General features: G+C 45.3%; 1 protein-coding gene across 1 annotated transcript in view; it reads left to right on the top strand.

Moving 5' to 3' along the window:
• The first annotated feature begins 170 nt into the window (after positions 1–170).
• The window catches only part of GPAT3 (glycerol-3-phosphate acyltransferase 3), a 33397-nt gene continuing 11891 nt past the window's right edge, over positions 171–21676 (top strand). Inside the window, exons 1-6 of the mRNA XM_035111858.3 lie at positions 171–2389; positions 8183–8240; positions 12828–13098; positions 16567–16641; positions 17352–17441; positions 21362–21455. Coding sequence (XP_034967749.3) covers positions 1742–2389; positions 8183–8240; positions 12828–13098; positions 16567–16641; positions 17352–17441; positions 21362–21455 — 1236 coding nt within the window. The 5' untranslated portion in view covers positions 171–1741. The remainder of the gene's footprint in view (positions 2390–8182; positions 8241–12827; positions 13099–16566; positions 16642–17351; positions 17442–21361; positions 21456–21676) is intronic.

Here is a 21676-nt window from a genome sequence, read left to right as displayed (position 1 = left end):
AAATGACCCAGGTTCTAGCATTATGAGAGAGGGCCTGACCATTTTCTCCCTGCCCCCCCACGTGTAAAAATTTATACCCTTGGAAGGGGAAAGACCGCAGCTCAGCAAAGTGATGGATTATAACCCACTGCTTGTCACTGATAAAAGATAATAATAATAATAGTAATGGTAATAATATTTATACCTCGCCCATCTGGCTGGGTTTCCCCAGCCACTCTGGGCGGCTTCCAACAGAATATTAAAATACAGTAATCTATTAAACATTAATACCTGATGTTGGGAAAGATTGAGGGCACTAGGAGAAGGGGACGACAGAGGACAAGATGGTTGGACAGTGTTCTCGAAGCTACGAACATGAGTTTGACCAAACTACGGGAGGCAGTGGAAGACAGGAGTGCCTGGCGTGCTCTGGTCCATGGGGTCACGAAGAGTCGGACACGACTAAACGACTAGACAACAACAACAACAATTAAACATTAAAAGCTTTCCTAAACAGCTTCCTCCTTCAGTGCTCTTGGATGACCAAATTAAGAAGAATCAAGGATCACCTAACTAGGTTATAGGTCAGGCAGTACAGAAAGGCATTTAAATGTTCTAGCTGTTCTCATACCTGCAAGAGTACTTCACTGCTCATTTTAAGTCAGCTGTCCTGTGTTGCCTAATCATGTTCTTTCAACCATTTCCTCAGATGACATCTGGAGTCAGAGAGGCAAAATGCGTCTGAATACCAGGTGTAGGGGAAAACCAACAGGAGAGTTGATAGGAATAGGATGCTGGACCAGATGGGCCTTTGGTCTGATCCAGTCATGGCTATTCTTGTGGGTTTTTTTTTATGACAGAGGCATATCTAAAATCACAGTGAGGTCAAGTTCCTGGATGACAACACGTTTTCTTAAAAAACAGGACTGGACAAATTCATGGATGATAAGGCCCACCCATGGCTACAACCCACAATGTCTAAGTTGTAATTATTATCATTACAGTGGTACCTCGGTTTATGAACACAATTGGTTCCGGAAGTGTGTTCATAAACTGAAGCGTTCATAAACTGAAGCGAACTTTCCCATTGAAAGTAATGGAAAATGAATTAATCCGTTCCAGATGGGTCTGCGGTGTTCATAAACCGAAAATTCATAAACCGAGGTGTTCATAAACCGAGGTTCCACTGTATCATTATTGAATTTATATACTGCCCTATACAGTACCTGGAGGTCTCACAGAATAAAACCAAAATATGAAAACCACAAAATACATAATCACGGCAATATACGTGAAGACCAGTTTTTGGGAATCCCAGGTGGGCAGGGGTGGAGCTAGGAGCTCTGGCACATGCTGTGCACCTGGGGGTGGAGCGAGCGACCGGGGGGGGGGCGTCGTCGTGGCGATGTCATCCCCCCTCAGGGATGACACCCAGGGCAGGCCGCAGCCCCCAGCCCCCCCCTCCTCCGCCAGTGCAGGTGGGAGACTTGCTACTGCACTTAGGCCCTGCTTGTGGGCATCTTTGGGCGTCTGGTTGGCCACTGAGAACAGGATGGCACATTAGGTGCTTTGCTTCTGTTCTCCAGGACACGTTGCTGAATACACCTGCAGCTGGTGGGGGCGGGGCTGACAGCAGTCCCGCCCACTGCCGCCGGTCTTACTTGCAGCCCCCATGGGTGCCAACTTGAATAATAGGGGGTGTGCCAGGTAAGCCAGATCTCGCATAATCGATCACAGGACGGGGCACACCCACACTATTTAAATGGCAATGACTATCAACTGGGGCTGGGGTGGGGTGGGGGGGTTTGGGATGGCCGCCTCAGCTATTTTATGGGAGTTGACTCGTATGCTGAGATCACAATGCGGCCGTGAGCGAACAATCGAAGGGGCGCGCCGGAGTTGCGCCTTGATGGCGCGCCCCCCGGAACCTTCGCAGGGAGACACCCACGCCGCTCATGAGATCGGTGAAGCTCGCCTCTTGGGGGGCTCGGCAGGAGCTCCGCTCCTCCACTACCAACCCGGGTCCCAGCTCCGACGACGCCTTCTTGCACAGCGGCGCGCCTTGGGCGCAAAGGAGTTAAGTGGGTGGAGCTGCGCGGAGAAAGAGGCGGCCTCTCCGGCGCTGCTCTTTGCCCAGCCTTCCCCCGGCGAGCCCGCACGGACGGCTTCCCCCTGCCGAGGCGGGGCGCGGCGAGCCGGCGTCCGGCTCAGGCGCTGCAGCAGTAGGGCGACTCAGGAAGCCAGCGCGGCGCCCGCAGCCCTCGGGATGGAGCACCTCTTGGATCTCCTGCTGCGCCTCTTCGGCTTCTGGTTCTCCGCGGTCTTCCTGCTCATTGTGCTGCCCTCCATCTTCGGCGTGTCTTTGGGGATCTCGGAGCTGTACCTCAAAGTCCTAGTGAAGACCTTGGAGGTGAGTCCGGGCTCAGCGCAGCCTGCGCAAAGGGCGACGCGTGCCGCCCCCTCGGGGCTGCCTCTCCGAAAGGAGCAGCAGAGCTTCCCTCCCTCTTTCTCGACCCCCCCCCCCAAGGTAATGCTTCGCCGCCTCCTTTCTCCTTGCTGCGCTTCCCCCCCTACCCGCCCCCTCCCATGCCATAAACAACAGCTGACCTTTCTTGCATGATTCAGCGGTTTGAAACGCGGAGGCGGGCGTGGACGTTTTCGCACCCGCGATGCTTTAATATTTTTTTTTTTTTGCACTTCAATGAAATGGGCCTTTGGGAATCCTGGAAAGGGTCTTGGACGCGAACAATGGCAGCTCTTTAAGGATTCCCCCCCCCCAGGCCGACCTCCAATTCGTTGCTGCGCCTGTCATTCATTTCTCCCCCCAAAAAATCAATCTTCGCGTTGCATGCCCGGCGTTAGCCAATGGGGGAACGCAGATACGCACACACCCAAAGATAATAAAGGGCTATAGGCTCGAGAGATGTCTCCTCTGTGTTGTTCCACCGACAGGTTAGTGCATTTACCCGCCCACCCCCATAAAATACGCTAATTCTGCCTTGTTGTGAGCTTATGTTGGCTTCATTCTAGATGTCTGCAGTGCCTCGGATAATTTCTTCTGATGGGGGAAAAACGGCCTACTAGTCTTTTCAATAAGCCTGAAGGGCTTCCGTTCTTCACCATGCAGAGCATCTGGGATATATCCTTCCCACTTAGTGCCTCTACCTCATTTTTGTGTGATTTCTGGTTTCCTTTTTTTTTTTCTAGGGTTTGGTTTTACCCTAATCCTCCCTCCCTGTTGTTTTGGGCTACAGCTCCCATCAGTGCTGGCTGGGGCTGATGGGAGTTATAGTCCAAAACATCGGGGGGGGGCACCAGGTTGGTTAAGGCTGGCTCTGATGATATCTATTAAATGCTTTGGACTCATATATATGCTGACACACAATGGCAGAGCCAAGCCAATAGAAGAAAAGATTGACGGCGAGACTATTCATAGAGCAGGTAAACAAAAACCTTGTCTTCTCTTAACAAAATTGCATAGTATTGCAGGGAGTTGTTGCGATGGTAAATTCAGTCGCTTGTCAGAGCCACCCAGCCTATTGTCAGCAGCTCCTAAGGCCAGCTGACATCCATCCACCATGTGTGGGATGCAATTGCTCTCCAGAGACTGAAATCTGATCCTCAGGAGCACGATTAACTCAATGTCTTCTTCTTAAACTGTCCTGCTTGCCTTTCATCGTTGGAAGATGATTTATGGGATCTTGGTTTATTTTGGACTTGCAACTGGCTATTAATGAATCTTGTTTGTTGGGCAACAAAACCAGGAACTTAAAGGAAAAGTGCTTAAAGCAAAAGGAGGACAATTTAAGGCTGGAGGTGGACATAAAGAGTTGCCCTTTGGACTCCCCTTACTGACTCGAGGTGGAATAGCAAAATACTGTCCTGCAATCTTTTCCTTAATCTGAAGCAGGTTTTAATTAACAGTGCTGGGAGAGAGAATGGACTTTATTGTCCTTCTGCCTGTATAAAGCTGGCCTTAGACCCAGAATCATGCTTACACTCTTGCAATGAAGTCCTAATTCATCATGCAAAGGGGTTATGCCCATAGTCAGTTTTGTTCTTGGTAAAGATGCAAAGGATGCTTCCAGACTGTCCCTTCTTTTGGGTGGGATTCAGTCACATACTGGCCAATACAGGTTGTGCAATTAAAGCTGATTTGGAGCTCTCTTGGCAATGAAACTGCTTCCCCGAAAGGGCGGTCATTTTGCGGTAAGGACAGTGGTAGGAAAGTGTGGGATGAAACTTGCTTGACACAACATGATCTAATCTCCCTGCAAACAAATTGTGATGACTGCACAATAAACAGGTCATCTGGAAAGGGACCTTGGAGTCATAGCTGTGGTCTGCTGTGTGATGTTAGTTTTGCAAGTTGTGGCATTTCATGAGCATAACTTCGTTGCACTGGATCTTGCACTGAAGATATCGGGTGCCTTTGTCCTGCATCAGCTGCAGCATACATAGATATGCCTTCAAGAGCATCGTTCAGAGACCATACTGCTGTACTAAACTTCTTAACATTGCTAAACATCATGACATTGCTGGATCATAATTAAATGCATTCTAGCACTGTTTCAACCTGTACTTTCTACACCCTGAAAGCATTTACCGAGTCGTGCTTGGACATTCCGATCCAGGCCTTGGACACATAAACATACATAACTGGGAAATAAGTTCTGTTGAGATCAGTGGGGCTTTCATTCAAGTCAGTGTGCTTAGGATAATGATTATGATGATGATTAATTTTGTATACCGCCCTTCATCACAAGGTCACAGGGCGGTTCACAACATAAAAATACAAAATGAGAACACAATTGTGTGTTGGAGGTGATAAGAATTAGCCAGATGCTGTTCATCATGGGGTTAGCTATGAATAGTAGAGCCTTAAAAACAATGTGCTGTCTCTGTTTACTTTCTTCACGGGGTTGCTATGAGGATTAAAATTAGATAACTCCATAATAAGCATCCCTGGACTCCTTGGTGGAAGAAAAGTAGCAGATACTGGTTTGATTCCAGGACTCAACACAGCTAAAACAAGTTAGCTGGGAATGAGGATGGGACTGGGCATGTGAGTGCAGAGAGAATACAAGAGGATCCTTGCAGGATCGTGCCAAAGGTCCAACCAACCCAGATTTTTGCTCCCCAATAACCAAGGAGAAGCCTCTGGAGAAGGGCACGAGCAGGGCTTGTAGGACAGTAGAATAGGAGGCATGTGATTGATTAGAACTTATGTCTGGTTCACCAAGAAGAGGTGAAGTTCACAGGTTGAACCGCTAGCATCTCCAGGTAAGAGATCCCCTGTTGAAGTCCTGGAGAGCTGGTGCCTACTAAGCTCGATAGATGGTCGTCGCACTCTGTAGAAGCCAGCTTCCTGTATTCCTGTGAACAGGTCCCGAGAGTGCTCTAGAGACCCAAGAGTCCTAGCTGAGGCCTTAACTCCTTTGCTGTCATAGTTATGTGGAAGTAGGCAAGGAGACAGGTTTGAAAAGGAATGGGAACTGAAAAATAATGGGCCAAAACATTACTCCACACAGTGGTGGGTAGCCGCGATGCCTGTGCTGTACCTCCACCATTGGAATACCAGCATTCGGGAATCACAAGTGATGAGAGTGTTATTGTGCTCAGGAACTGCTTGTGGGCTTCCCGTAAGGGTTTGGGTAGCTATTGTGCAATGTTGAAAATTAGCCAAGTGCCAAGCACATTTTGCACCTGGCTTTCAACTGCTTGTGGCCAGGTGAAGATGCCTGGGTACCAGGTTGGTGCCTGACATCTCCACCATCTGGGGATCATTGGATCTGGACTGTTTACACACACTAATACCCCATCCTGTAGAATCATATCGGTTCTATTTTATCTGCACAATCGGAATGAATTTCTGAATGCAAAATGCCTTTTCTGTGCAGCCTGAGCAGGAGCAGTCACCATTAAGAAAAAGAGGTTAGAACAGGTCAATATATATGCAAACTGTCCCTGGAGCAAGTGGCTTTTCTTTTAAGTTCTCAAAGCTCTTGACCTAGCTCAAGGTTGTCATCTGAACTAGCCTAGCCAGATGTTTAACTGATAATCACAGCCGGTCAGTCCTTTGAAAAATAAGGATTTAGAGCTGTCTTGCCGCCAAATGGCAACATGTTTTAGTTGAGTTGTTGAAACCTATTTATTTGAAACTGGCTTGCCCCATCTGTTCCTGTGGGGATTAAGTTATTATAGTTGTTAGGTGTTACCTTGTTGAAGTAGTCTGTTGTTTGAAAACCAATAAGATTACATATTACTCCTACACCTTAAAACCAGTAAAGATATTATACAGTTAACAGGGATGAGTATCACATGTTACAATCTGCATGCAGGTTTTAGATTAATTTCTACTGAGAAATGCATCATACATAGCTGCCAAGTTATCCCTTTTTTTAAGGGATTTTCCCTTATGCTGAATAGGCTTCCTCGTGAGAAAAGGGAAAACTTGGCAGCTATGATCATAAGCCTTATAGAGATGTCCAGATACCTGCTTTAAAAACTGCCAATGAGGAAGGAGATTCCAAGAAGTGTTGGTTTCTCAAGGACAGCTTTCTCCCTCCTGCTCTATTTCTTCCTCTCCCTAAAACATGAACATATGGGAGTTGTTGGCAAGCCTTTTCATTTTTCGGATCATAGTTGACCTAACATGAACGGGAGAACCCTTGAGTAGGTGCTGCTGGCTGTTTCTCAAGCTCTTTCCTCAAATCCATTTATAGATCCATCTTCAGACCATTTATCTTGGTCTGGTAGCTCAGCCCCCATACCTGGATTGCAACCAGCCGTGTCGTAACACTCTGTCCCTATAGGTGATGGGAGCAAATTCTGTTTTGTCCAGAGGGGTAGGTTCACATTTACGAGAAAGAGGATGGAGACGAAACATTAGGAAGAACTGCTTGACAGTGGAAGAGACGGCTCTTCATTAGAAGGCTTGAGAGTGAGGCTAGATGACCACCCTCCGCAGATGCAGTAGAAATTCCTGGATCAACAGGAGGTTGTTACTTGCTGACCTTTGACTGGTTGTGTGGTGCTGCTGTTACAGGCGTGTGGTCCAACTGATCTTTGTGGGAAGCAGATTTCTGGTGACTTCGGTGCCCTACTTGCAAAAGTTTCTTTTGAGTTGGACTGTGGTGACAAGTCTATAAATAGGAAAGCTGGGGCTGAAAGAATTGCTTACCTCCAAGTCCTGGACTGCAGAATCCGGGACTGGCAGCCGTGTGACACCGGAGGTTGCGTCGACGTAACTTCCGGTGTCGCTTTGCCTTTCTATGGGCACCAAAAATGGCCGCCGCTGGCTTCGAAAGTCGCTTGTAAGTATGTCAGGAAGTGCGTCGACGCAACTTCTGGTGTCGCTCGGTCCATCTATGGGCACCAAAAATGGCCGCTGCCGACACTGGAAGTCGCGCCTATGCACTTCCGGAAATGCGTAGATGCGACTTTTGAAGCCGGTGGCTGCTATTTTTGGTGCCCATAGAAGGGCAAATCGGAAGGGGGAAAAATGGCCACCGGCAGGAGAAAATAACGGAGAAAAACGGGAGACGAAGTGATACGGGGGACCACCAGGAAAAAGTAAAAACGGGAGTTTCCCGGGGAAAACGGGGTACTTGGCAGCTATGGAATTGTTTCCTATGAACCTGGCTTGGCATATCTAACAGGTGGGGGGATGGCTCTTAATATCAGAAGAATGCTGCCAGTTCGGGGCAAATGCCCATCTAGTCCAGCACTTTGTTCTTACGGTGGCCAAGAAGATGTCCATGGAAAGCTGGCAAAGAGAACAAAAAACTTAAAAGCCACATTGACAGGGCTTGGGCTAGATGATCATTGACTTCTCTCCAATTCTTTAATTCTGTGGCACAGTAGCAGTTAGAATATGATTAGAGGTGTGGTGCTGGTTGGTTTGTTTTGTATAGAAAGCTTGAGAATGGAGAACTGAATGCTCAAGTAGCTACTAGAGTATTACCAATACAGTATTAATTCAAATAAGTACAGTACATCCCTTGTTTTCATCTCTTATAGCAACTCTTGAATGGGTAATAGTCATCATAAAAACACACACATACCAATAAGATGTTGGAAATGATGAAAGGGTAAAGCGGGCATCTCTTGCAACAACAACATTTAGATCAGGAAGATGAAATAAATCAGAATTAATACTGCACATATGCCTTATCTGTCCCTTTTCTTCTTTCCAAAACAGTGGGCCACACTGCGTATTGAGAAACAGAGAGAGGCACAGAGGCTTCCTTCTTCAAATGGTAAGGGTTTTCTTAAAAATTAGAACCGTTGCACCATTATAACAAGAATGGCTGTTTGGAAGGGGGAAAATTGGTCCTGAAATCAGATGTAAAAATACTTGGCTGTCATCTAATGGTGGAGACACTCATGTGGGTCTATCGAGGGTGTTAAACCAAGTCCTCTGTGTGGGGGTCTTGAGGTGATGGTCCTGGAACCCTGATTGCATGCCTGACCCACAATTGCCTGTGTTAGTCATTTGGGACCCATAAGTGTGGCTTTTAAATAAAACAACTTTTGCAATGTTTTCCTTCCTGGACACTTAGGAGATGCCCTGGCGAGTGGCTGTTTATAATCTTGCGCAGATCCATTTGGTTCACGTTGCCCAAAGACAGTGGAAAATTTGTTCACTAGTTGCCTTTCCTTTTTATAATTTTGGAAAGTGATGCTGGATTGCAAGCTAAGCCCATGTCCCCTTTAGTAAATAAGGCCTCTGTCAGGTTTGCGAAAGTACAACTCACTTAATCCCTGACCATTTGGCAGGCTGGCCGGGGCTCAAGGGAGTTTAGAGTCCATCAATCACAGCTTAGCCACCTCTGATGCAGATGCACCCACTGGGTTCCAGGTAGCTTTAATTAGGAGATTAATCAAACAGACAAACATTTTGTTGTGTGGTAACTGTTGAGGTTTGGCTCAAGCAAACATAATACCAAATTATGGTTTTGGCACTACATAGACTAGCCTAGAAGAGTTTGTGTGCTTCTTGCACAAAGCAATTCCCAGTCTTGGTCTGAGGAAAACCATAGTTTATTTTTCCCAAATGACCAAACTATTGTTTGTGCTTGCCTGCAAACCAAGGCCACAGATTTGTCAGTTTGGTACAGAACACAGTTTTGCACTAGGAGTGGAGAGAGGCGGATTCGAACCCCTGCTTGGCTGTGAAGCTTGCAGTGTGGCTTTGCACCAGTCACCTTTTCTCCGCCTATCCTGCCTCACAGGGCTGTTGTGAGAATGAAAATTGGTGTGGCAGAGCCATAGGTTTTCCCTAAGCTCCTTTGGTGGGAGGGTGGCTTTTTTATTATAAAAAACAACAACATAATATTGAAATAAATTGGTTAAATCTTTCCTTTATCCGATTTATTTTACTTGCTCTGATTTCTTTAGTTGCAACACATTTTTTCATCTCGATTCCTTTGCACTTAAGGAAGGGTGGTTGCTTAATACAACTTCCATTTAACCAAGATTTTGAAATTGTGGTTTCACTGTACTGCGGCTGTCAATAGGCCGTGGTTGACCGGGGGGCAAAGAATTACGCTGCTTTTACTTTTGTCGTCACTAGCTTGAGGTTTTGAAGTATTCTGTTGTTACTACTTGATATCCCTACCCTACCCAGAAGAGGGTAAAAGGAGGGTGGATTCTCTTCTCCGAATGTTTCCCCATGCTGTCTCAACTTCATGCTTCCCCTGGCATCCTCTGAGGCTTGCTCCAGTTCTCTCTGCGAACGTGACCCCTGGATTACTCAGTCTTGCACCTCCTCCTTCTGTAGCACATTGTTAGCTAAAACGCCGCCCTGGGCTTGCATAATTCATCACTGTCAGGCTGGCCCCGAGGAACAAGATCTGTGGGGAGGCTCTTCCCTTCACCAGCTGTTGACTTGGAGGAGTGTATTATTCTCTTGAGACCACAGAAACAACTCTCTTATTTTCCCCACCATTGGGGACCTTGGGTCGTTCCAGAGTTGCCGTGTCGTCACTCCTCCGGTTCGGGTTCCAGCGCATTGGGCAATTGTGTGGCAGCGAGGAATCCAGCCTTTTCTTCTTGGCTCAGGAAAGAGAGTAAATATGTAATTAGGAGGAAAACAGAAGCTTCGCTGGCTGAACTGAATTTTCCCATTGCCGCAGGTGGAAGAACAGATGGGGAAGTGGGTGGGTTCTGCTTGAAGCAGCCATGATTTTGCCCTGGGGAAAAGCAGCTGGCAGGTAATTTAGGGTGACACCAACACTGTATGTTTAAAGCACTCTTAACACAGCTTTTGCAATCAATCCTTCCCCCCCCCCAAAAAAAAGAATTCTGGGACTGTAGTTTATTAAGGCTGATAAATTGTTAGGAGATTCCTGTTCCCCTCACAGGACTACAGAGGTTTAATGCTCAGTTGCTCTTCCCAGGGAATTCTGGGAATTGTAGCTGTGTTAGGGGACTAGCAAACTACAGTTCTGAGGATTTATAGGGTGGAAGCCATGACTGTTTAAAGTGGAATGATACCGCCCAAAATATACAGTGCGGATGGTGCCTAAGAAGTTCCGTCTTGGCTCATGGTGCTAGTTCTCAAGTCAAGCCCTTGACCCAGCTGACATCTGAGTAAGAGTTGAAAGGTGTGTAGAGGACTTCTAAAAGCCAAGGTGGGGCACCAAACTCCTTGACAGTCATCTGGTACATCTTGTACCAGATTAAAAAGTACTTATGTACTGCGTAATGTTTTTAAGGATCCCTAAGCAGCATCCTTTTTTTTTAAACCCACAGAATAAACTTTTAGAATGAAAGCAAAACTGGTAAAACAGTAGTATAAAAACACTTAGAAGTGAATAAAACGAATTCAGAGGATTCAAACACGGAAAACTGGGTCCAGTCTCATGGGTCAGGGGAAATGCTTGGGCAAAAATATATGTATTTGCAAGACATCTGAAGCCACTGCTTCACATACGGCAGAGCGAAGAACATTCCGCAGTATAGGGATGAGACCACATAACACTGATCCTGAAAAACCTACATTGGCTCCCAGTATGGTTCCGCGCACATTTCAAAGTGTTGGTGCTGACCTTTAAAGCCCTAAACAGCCTTGGCCCAGTATACTTGAAGGAGTGTCTCATTATTATTACAATTACAGGAATAGTAGCTCAGTCGGTAGAGGATGATAATCTCAGAGTCATGGGTTCGAGCCCCAAGTTGGGCAAAAGATTCCTGCATTGCAGGCGGTTGAACTAGATAATCCTTGTGGTCCCTTCCAACTCTACAATGCTACGCTAAGATTCTAATTTACTTATACCCCACCTTTACCCTGATAGGGACTCAAGGTGGCTTACAGATAAAATAATTGTATGGGGTTGCTATGCAATTAGGTATGGCAAAGCGCAGAGTTGAATTATGGAATATTTGTAAACCTCTTGGAGGTTTTCTTACAGTCAAGTGTTATGTAAATTTTGTTAACTAAAATAAATAACTGAAACTGCTCCCAAAAGAAGTAGTGATAGTCACCAACTTTGATTGGTGGTATCCACCCCCATCGTTCAGCCTGGACACTGAGTCCAGCTCCGAGGGCCTTCTGGTGGTTCCCTCCCTGCGAGAAGTGAGGTTACAGGGAACCAGGCAGAGGGCCTTCTCGCTAGTGGCGCCCGCCCTGTGGAATGCCCTCCCATAAGATGTCAAGGAAATAAACAACTATCTGACTTTTAGAAGACATCTGAAAGCAGCCCTGTTTAGGGAAGTTTTTAATGTCTGATGTTTTATTGTATTTTTAATATTTTGTTGGGAGTCACCCAGAGTGGCTGGGGAAACCCAGCCAGATGGGCAGGGTATAAAATTATTAGGGCCACAGCAGAATATGCCCATTTTCAGGTCACTGCCTCTGATATTCTGTAGGGTGTGGTGTCATTAGTAGAATTTTTTCAGAATCTCTAAGTAATCTTACAGGTCTATACAGGGGCAGGTGGTCTTTTAGGTAGCCAAGCACACTGGAAGTGCAATCCCCACTCAACGGAGCAAACCACTGATGTAGGATCAAAGCACCATCTCCATCTCCACACTCCCAATCAATTTATGCAATTGGTTATTTGGAAGCTGGTGCATTAGATGTGTTGTGGAAAGCTGATTATGGATGAAGTAATTCCAGTTGGTTTAAGCCAAACCACATGTGGAGGAGTGAGGCTTTCCCGCCCAGGGAGTCACCGGGCTAATGGGACTTTGAATGGCAAAATTCTTTCCTGCTGATCTCCTAGATAAGATGTTGCCACCTGATCCCTTTAATGGCAGGTATAAACTGACCTTGTGGAAATGGTAGCAGGTGTTGCGGATAACTGACCTGCCTACTGCATACCTGCCAAGTCCGGGGCTGCAGAATCCGGGACCGGCAGCCGCGTGACAGCGGAAGTTGCATAGATGCAACTTCCGGTGTTGCTTTGCCCATCTATGGGCACCGAAAATGGCCACCGCCGGCTTTGAAAGTAGCGTGTATGCTTGTCCGGAAGTGCGTAGGCGCAACTTCCGGTGTCGCTCTGCCCATCTATGGGCACCAAAAATGGCCGCCGCTGACACCGGAAGTCGCGTCTACGCACTTCCGGACATGCGTAGACACGACTTTCGAAGCCGGCGCTGGCCATTTTTTGTGCCCATAGATGGGCAAAGCAGGAAAAAAAAATGGCCGCTGGCAGGAGGATATAAGGGAGAATAACGGGAGACGAAGAGATACGGGGGACCGCTGGGAAATGGTATGAGAAAACGGGGGTTTCCCGGGGAAAACGGGGTACTTGGCAGCTATGGCCTACTGCCCGGCATCATTTTCTCATTGAGCTATAATGTGCTTTTTATTTATTTATTCCCCACCCTTTACTCTGAAGTTATCATACAGAGGGACCAGACCACCATGGAGAAAGCCATTGCTGGCCTGCGCCATGGGGACTTTGAGCTCTCCGATGTGTTTTACTTCTGCAAAAAGGGGTATGAAGCGATTGTGGAAGACGAAGTCACCCAACGGTTCACCTCGGAGGAGCTGGTCTCCTGGAACCTCCTCACCAGGACCAACGTCAACTTTCACTACATCAGTTTACGGCTGACCATCGTGTGGGTCATTGGAGTCTTCGTGCGCTACTGTCTCCTGCTACCACTTCGGTGAGCCTCTCTCTGTGTGTAGACGTAGGAAGCTGCCTTTATACAGAGTCAGGGCGTGGGCCCATCACGTTCACCATTGGTCCACACCTTGAGTAGCCAGTGGGCAGCATCTCCAGACTATCTATCTAAAATTTAAAAAAATCAGTGAAAAAATAATGTGAAAGAGAAAAAAAAGGATGAATAGTGTGAAAGTAGGGTGGATTTTATTTAAATTAAATCTGTTTAAATCACTAGTCAGTAAGACTTGATTTGAATCTTTTTTTTAACAGAAAGACTCATTCTTGCTGAGATAATATTAATGTTTACAACCAGGTGAAGGTTTCATTTTTGGAATAATTTTCAGAGTAGCTTTTTCAGTTACATCAGAAATTTCCTGATTTGGTTATCCTATTAGAAATACATAGACAGATAACTTATTAAACCTCACAATAATTTCATAATTGACTGTTAGAGTCTAGGGCTTGCTGATCAGAAGGTCGGTGGTTCGAATCCCATTGCTCGGTCCCAGCTCCTGCCCACCTAGCAGTTCGAAAGCACATCAAAGTGCAAGTAGATAAATAGGCGGGAAGGTAAACGGCGTTTCCGTGCACTGCTCTGGTTCGCCAGAAGCAGCTTTGTCATGCTGGCCACATGATCCGGAAGCTGTCTGTGGACAAACGCCGGCTCCCTCGGCCTATAGAGCGAGATGAGCGCCGCAACCCCAGAGTTGGAGACGACTGGACCTGATGGTCAGGGGCCCCTTTTCCTTTATATTTGGACAACTTTTCTGCTGTACTTTATTGGAAGGAGAAAAAAAAATCATTTCCTTTTCCTTAATAACACTTTAAACAATTCATTTAACTAAAATTGATTCTGTGTATATAAATTTGCAAGGGAACAATAGGATTAAGGTTTTTCCTCAACTGTGTGTTTATTTTATAACATTTTTTCCTGTGGAGAAAAGGCATGTTTTCTCTGCAGACACAAATCCACACTTTTGAGAACTGCAAAAACAAGCATCTGTGATAATATCTTCTCGTTAGAAAAACTGTCCCAAGGTTACAGAAACCTCTGGCAGAACATGGTATTGTGAATGGATTAATGGAATTCATTTACCAAAAAAACCTGCATATAAAGCCTCATGCTGCATAATTAAAAACAAATCCTTATTTCCTGATGAATAGCTTTTGGACTATAATGTAACTTAAATAGAAAACTATATTTAGAAAGATTTTTCCTCCTAAAGCATTTTATTTTTAAAAATTCAATTTAAATTAAAAAATGATTTATATATATATATATATATATATATATATATATATATATATATATATATATATATAAAATCACTGATTTTTATCCACTCTGTGTGAAAGTAAAGAAAGAGGAAAAAACCTCCCATTTATTCAGAAGGAACCAGTCAAGCTTTAGCCGTTTTAAATGAGCAAGGGCCTGGTGCACAAAGGCTGTTCTCTGCTCAGCTAGCCCCTGAGAACAAGCCCAAACTGCATGCCAGGTTGAAGGTTTATGCGCAAGGCAGCACTGGTTCCTTTTTTAATTGGGTGGAATAACAAGCCTAGCTGCGACTTAAAGACGTGGCACGTCTATTTGGCAAAGGGCGGTAGCTCGGTGGCAGTTGCACCTGTTTTCCACGCAGGAGCTTTCAGGTTAAATGCCTGGCAACTCCAAGGAGGGCTGGAACCATGGAGAGCAGTGGCCAATCAGCGTACCAATGGACCAACGTGGAATAAGGCTATGTTGTCTCTTGGTTTTCTGGATGATGCCTCCTGCTGGTCTCTGGAACCTGGCAACTGCTCTACTTTGCTATTCTCTATCACTGGGGTAGAGCTGAAATGGACCCTTGGACTCTGCAGGAATGCTGCAAATAATATACAAAAGTCCAAAACAAAACAAGCAGCACGCAAAGGCACCAGATTCGATCAAGTTTCAATCAAGTATTATTAATCCAAAGAGAAAACAATAAGAGAACCATATACAAGTGCTGACACAGGAGCCAAAATCAAACGTTAAACAGATAGCATGTACAAATTAAAGGCAAACCAGTCTTTATAGTCTTTGAGGCTATACAAGCTTGATTTAAGTATTATTTATTACGCTAGTGGCCAAAATTGTGGGAACCTTTTGGAAAAAGTGTATTTCTGAGGTTTGATGGCTCATAACACCATAGTAACGCCATAAAATTATATATCAATGCAAATATAATTTAATGAAGAATGTAATGCAACAGAGTTTGTTCATTTATCTGTATTCTATCCAAAGCTATAGCCAAATAACCGGAAAAAGGAAGCACAACTTGCTTAGGCTGATATGCGGTAGCTTTCCTTCATTTGAATGTAACCAATGAGCATCAGTGTTTGGAGAGCCAATCAGGTATTGTGAGCCATCAAACCTCGGAAATACACTTTCTCCAAAAGGTTCCCACAATTTTGGCCACTAGTCATAGCTGCCAAGTCTCCCGTTTTTCACGGGAAATCCTCGTATTTTGTTACCATTTTCCGCTGTTATCCCGAATTGATTACCGGTATATCCCGTAAATATACCGTAAAGCTCCTGCCGGCGGCCATGTCCCAGCTCCCGGCTGTCTGCGCATGCGCAGAAGTGATTTCTGGTGCCCAGACATGCAGACACGGGCGGCGCCAGCACTGGAAGTCGCTTCTACGCATGTCTGGACATGCGTAGAAGTGACTTCCGGTGCTGCGTAGAAGTGACTTCTGGTGCCGCGCTGCCGCTGATCCCGGATTTTTCAATCCGGAAGTTGGAGGGTATGCCACTAGTGTGTATCTCGGCTTGCCTCCAAGAAGCTCAAAGTGGCAACATGGTCCTTTCCCTCCTCATTTAATCCTCACCACAACAACCCTGTGAGGTAGGTTAGGCTAAGGCACAGTGACTGGCCCAAGGTCACCCAGCGAGCTTCATGGCTGAGTGGGGATTTGAACCCTGGTCGCCCAAGCCCTAGTCTGACGCTCGGTGTTTCCCAAACTTGGGCCTTCAGCTTTTTGGGGGGACTGCAGTTTTCACCATCCCTGACCACTGGTCCTGCTAGCTAGGGATCATGGGAGTTGTAGTCCAACAATAGCTGGAGACCCAAGTTTGGGAAATATTGCTCTAAGCACTAATCCACACCATGATACGTGACCCAGGCCCTCGCCTGAAGGCATACGATGCAGTACTTTGCTGCAGCCAAGGTGGTCCATTCCTGGATGGGAGAAGGATGATGATGATGATAATAATAATAATAATAATAATAATAATAATAATAATAAATAATTTATTATTTATACCCCACCCATCTGGCTGGGTTTCCCTGTGAACCCAAGTATGTTACATGGATAGGGTTACATTTTAAAAAAACTCATCAGGAGACCAAAAGTATGCACTTTAAGGAAGCCTTTCTTCCTCCAGGTAGGATCTGACGGTCTTGAATGGCTAATGCATTTTGGGTTTTCCCTTCTGTTTTTCCCCTCCCAGGGTTACCTTGGCACACATTGGGATCCTTTCCATGATTTGCGGCACCACGCTGGTAGGCCAGCTTCCAAATGGGGAGTAAGTGGATCTCCTTTGCATCAGTAACTTCGGGAAAAGAAGAGGTTATGAAACAGAAAACGGAACTCTACCTCTGCCTTGGGCCAGCCTCTTGCATCAACAACGCAAGCTGTTTCTTAGAATTATTGGAATGCCCTATTGACAGCTGGGATTCACCTGCCAAAGCATAGCGTTATGCCGTGCGAAACTTTATACGCTGTGTAAAAGTTAATGGCCCATCAGTTTTGCCAAAAAAGTTCTTATAAACATACGTGACTGTGTTTATAAGAGGGAAGGCAAAGGGGGGAATTTCCATTTATGGAAACATTGAGATAACAAGCAAAGAGATGGGAACCAGCTGGCAACAGAATCTTAGAGACTTGGGGTGTACTGTAAAAGTAATTGGTAAGGGGAGATCATGATCAAAAGCAGAGTGAGAACTAAGTGGGGGGGGGGGCTGCTGGATTTTGTAGAGAAGAGGGTGTCCGTTATTTTTGTGAGGCCACTTTCCCCAAACACCCATTTTCTGAATATGTATCTTTATAGACAGAGCTACTGAACTATTTGTTCTTCAGCTTGTTTAGAATGCTGACTCCTCTTTTGCTATCAAGAAGTTGAAATTAGGTTGTGATGTATAAATAACCAGTGCTGCAACTCTTAGATCCTGGGAAATGTGGACCTAACTTAGATTTCTAAGGCTGCTATAACACCCAGTTTTTCCTGTTTTGCAGAACCAAAGACCGGCTGAGTGACCTTGTCCATCTCACCTGTTCCCGTATCCTTGTCAGAGCGCTTTCTGGCAACATTTATTACCACAACAAGTGAGTGAAAGAGGGCACGACCCCTTATCAGGACTAAAGTTAGGATAAGTTCTTTGCTGATGGTGCAGTGTTGAGTAGACTACGGTTTATTTTGTTGATGTTGCTGCTGCTGATGTACACATCAGGCAGAATCAAGTGGTAGAATGAATTGTACCACCAAAGTTTACAAGTCTGAAATCACATCTTTTTAACATTCTGATGCATAAAAAAACCCCACCCCTGCAAGTAGACCGCTAGCACAGCAAGGAGTAGATGGCGCTTCAATTCTTTTAAGCTGAAGTTGTGTGTGTGTGTGTGTGTGTGTGTGTGTGTGTGTTGGCTCCTCCAGACAGGTGTGTTGTTTTTGCAGGTACATTCTGCACTACGTCTTTGGTACATCAATAGTTCCCTAGTGGTGGATTAATACTGGGTTGTCCACACATTCCTTCCACTACTGCAATGCTTCTTCAACATTACTGCATTATTGTACTTTTGTGCTAGAGCACAACAAATTTGGGACAACCTGTCGTCCCCCCCCCCAATACATTTGTGGTCTAAAAAGTTACAGAATTTGGGTGGGAAGCAAAAGGGCAGCCACCGATTGGAAACAAAGAAATTACGTCCATTCTAAAATCTATGCAGGCGCAAACGGTATGCAAAGTGGGATTGCACATAACTGCCCCGAAAGCATCATGAATACACAGTCAAAAGGACCCTTGGAAGGGCCTGTTGTGTTTTGTTGTGAGATGGATTCAGAAACTTCATCTTCCCCCAGCTGTCTCAAGTGGTACAGCCCACTCTGTCGTCTCTGGGCTGTTACCTGCATGATGCTTCTGCCTAGTAAGAAGAAAAGGGCTTATCTTTCCCTGCTTGGATGTGAAGATCCTCTTCTGAGTATAGTCTGTGGGCGCCACTGCCTTTTGAATGGGTAGTGACACGAAGTAGGGCCTTTTTGGTGGTGATGCCTTGACCCAGGAGACTTGGGGAGACTTACCCAGTAGTCATTAATAACTGTATTCTCGACAAAGTTGTCTAAACCTCTTTAAAAGCCATCCAAGTTGGTGGTCATAGTTGCTTCCTGTAGGATCATAGAATCATAGAATCGTAGAGTTGGAAGAGACCACAAGGGCCATCCAGTCCAACCCCCTGCCAAGCAGGAAACACCATCAAAGCATTCTTGACATATGCCTGTCAAGCCTCTGCTTAAAGACCTCCAAAGAAGGAGACTCCACCACACTCCTTGGTAGCAAATTCCACTGCCAAACAGCTCTTACTGTCAGGAAGTTCTTCCTAATGTTTAGGTGGAATCTTCTTTCTTGAAGTTTGAATCCATTGCTCCGTGTCCGCTTCTCTGGAGCAGCAGAAAACAATCTTTCTCCCTCCTCCATAGGACATCCTTTCATATATTTGAACATGGCTATCATATCACCCCTTAACCTTCTCCAGGCTAAACATACCCAGTTCCCTAAGCCGTTCCTCATAAGGCATCGTTTCCAGGCCTTTGACCATTTTGGTTGCCCTCTTCTGGACACGTTCCAGCTTGTCAGTATCCTTCTTGAACTGTGGTGCCCAGAACTGGACACAGTACTCCAGGTGAGGTCTGACCAGAGCAGAATACAGTGGTACTATTACTTCCCTTGATCTAGATGCTATACTCCTATTGATGCAGCCCATAATTGCATTGGCTTTTTTAGCTGCTGCATCACACTGCTGACTCATGTCAAGTTTGTGGTCTACCAAGACTCCTAGATCCTTTTCACATGTACTGCTCTCAAACCAGGTGTCTCCCATCCTGTATTTGTGCCTTTCATTTTTTTTGCCCAAGTGTAGTACCTTACATTTCTCCTTGTTAAAATTCATCTTGTTTGCTTTGCCCCAGTTGTCTAATCTGTTAAGGTCATTTTGAAGTGTGATCCTGTCCTCTGGGGTATTAGCCACCCCTCCCAATTTGGTGTCGTCTGCAAACTTGCTCAGGATGCCCTCAAGCCCATCATCTAAGTCATTGATAAAGATGTTGAATAAGATTGGGCCCAAGACAGAACCCTGTGGCACCCCACTAGTCACTACTCCCCAGGATGAGGAGGAGCCATTGATGAACACCCTTTGGGTTTGGTCAGTAAGCCAGTTACAAACCCACTGAATGGTAGCATTGTCTAGCCCACATTTTACCAGCTTCTTTACAAGAATATCATGGGGCACCTTGTCAAAGGCCTTGCTGAAATCAAGATAGGCTACATCCACAGCGTTCCCTTCATCCACTAGGCTTGTAATTCTGTCAAAAAATGAGATCAGATTAGTCTGACATGACTTATTTTTCAGAAACCCATGCTGACTTTTAGTGATCACAGAGTTTCTTTCTAGGTGCTCACAGACTGTTTGCTTAATGATCTGCTCTAGAATCTTTCCTGGTATTGATGTCAGGCTGACTGGGCGGTAATTGTTTGGGTCCTCTCTTTTCCCCTTTTTGAAAATAGGGACAACATTTGCCATCCTCCAGTCTGCTGGAACTTTGCCTGTTCTCCAGGAATTTTTAAATATTATTGCCAGTGGTTCTGAAATCACCTCTGCCAGTTCTTTTAATACTCTTGGATGTAGTTCATCTGGCCCTGGAGACTTGAATACATCTAAACTAGCCAAGTATTCTTGTACTACCTCCTTACTTATTCTGGGCTGTGTTTCCCCTGCTGAATCATCTGCTCCATATTCTTCAGGTCGGGCGTTTTTTTCTTTCTTGGAGAAGACTGAGGCAAAGAAGGCATTGAGGAGTTCTGCCCTTTCTCTGTCCCCTGTTTGCATTTCACCATCTTCTCCTCTAAGTGACCCCACTGTTTCCTTGTTCTTCCTTTTGCTACGGACATACCCATAAAAGCCCTTTTTGTTGCTTTTAACCTCTCTGGCGAGCCTGAGTTCATTCTGTGCTTTAGCTTTTCTGACTTTGTCTCTACACGTGCTGGCTATATGTTTGAATTCCTCTCTGGAGATTCCCCCCCTTTTCCATTTTTGTACATATCCCTTTTAAATCTTAACTCAGTCAAAAGTTCTTTAGATAGCCACCCTGGCTTCTTTAGGCACCTTCCATGTTTCCGTCTCATTGGTATTGCCTGAAGTTGTGCTTTTAATACCTCTCTTTTAACAAACTCCCAACCATCATGAACTCCCTTCCCTTTTAGTATTTCTATCCATGGGATCTCACCCAGTGCTTCCCTAAGTTTTCTGAAGTCGGCTTTCTTAAAGTCTAGGATTTGAGTCTTAGTATGCTTGGTTGCTCCTTTCCGCTGAACAATAAACTCCAGAAGAGCATGATCACTCCCACCTAATGATCCTGCCACTTCTACCCCACCAACCAGGTCATCACTATTGGTTAGGACCAGATCTAAAATGGCTGATCCTCTTGTTGCTTCTCCCACTTTCTGGACAATGAGCGAGCCCTATAGTTGTAACTATGCACTGTGTGAAAAAGTGTTTTCTTTTATCTGTCCTGAATATTCAGCTTCACTAGCTGCCTGAGTATTATGAGAGAGGGACAAAAACCTTTATCCACTTCCTCCGCAGCATACTTAATTTTATACAAGTCTTATCATGCCCCCTCTTACTTGACTTTTCTTGAGCTGAAAGGTCCCACAAGTTGTCTGTGTAGTGCCTGTGTGTGGGTCTTTTGGGGGTTAAACACCATAAAAAAATGCCAAGTCCAATTGCTTTCAGAATATGCTTTTTAAAGTCAGTGCACTTCACTCAGCTTGTGGCTGAGAATTGCAGCTTAGAAATGTTAAATGTTGACAATGCATTTTCTTTTTACTTTGAAATTGCAACCCTGCTTATTAAGCCTTTACAGCAAAGAATACTCATGTGTAACGTGCTGCAGGTTTATGGGAATCTCACAATTGCTCGTCCCCTACTGCAAAGTTGTGAAAAACTTGTGGTGTCCTCCTGTCATTTTGCAGGAAGAACAAGCCTAAGAAAGGAGGAATTTGTGTTGCCAACCACACATCTCCAATAGACGTCATAATCTTGACCAACGATGGCTGTTATGCAATGGTATGTATGTCTTAAGTCTCATGAGTTTTGCAATTGCAAGGACCAAGGGTTGCAAAGACCTCTATACATGAAGCCAGCATTGAACTGTAGCTACTTCCTAGTTGCTAGTAATTGAAGAAGTCATTTGCATTGTCTTGAGTTGAGAAAACTCTTGACGCAGAGAGGAACTGGTGCAACTGATTTAGCTATGCAGCTGCACAGAATCACTTTTAATAGTTTTC

This window comes from Zootoca vivipara, chromosome Z1 (genome assembly GCF_965207765.1).
Source record: "Zootoca vivipara chromosome Z1, rZooViv2.hap1.1, whole genome shotgun sequence".
NCBI lineage: Eukaryota > Metazoa > Chordata > Lepidosauria > Squamata > Lacertidae > Zootoca > Zootoca vivipara.
Note: the sequence above shows the minus strand (reverse complement) of the source record. Positions and strands in the feature narration are given on the sequence as shown.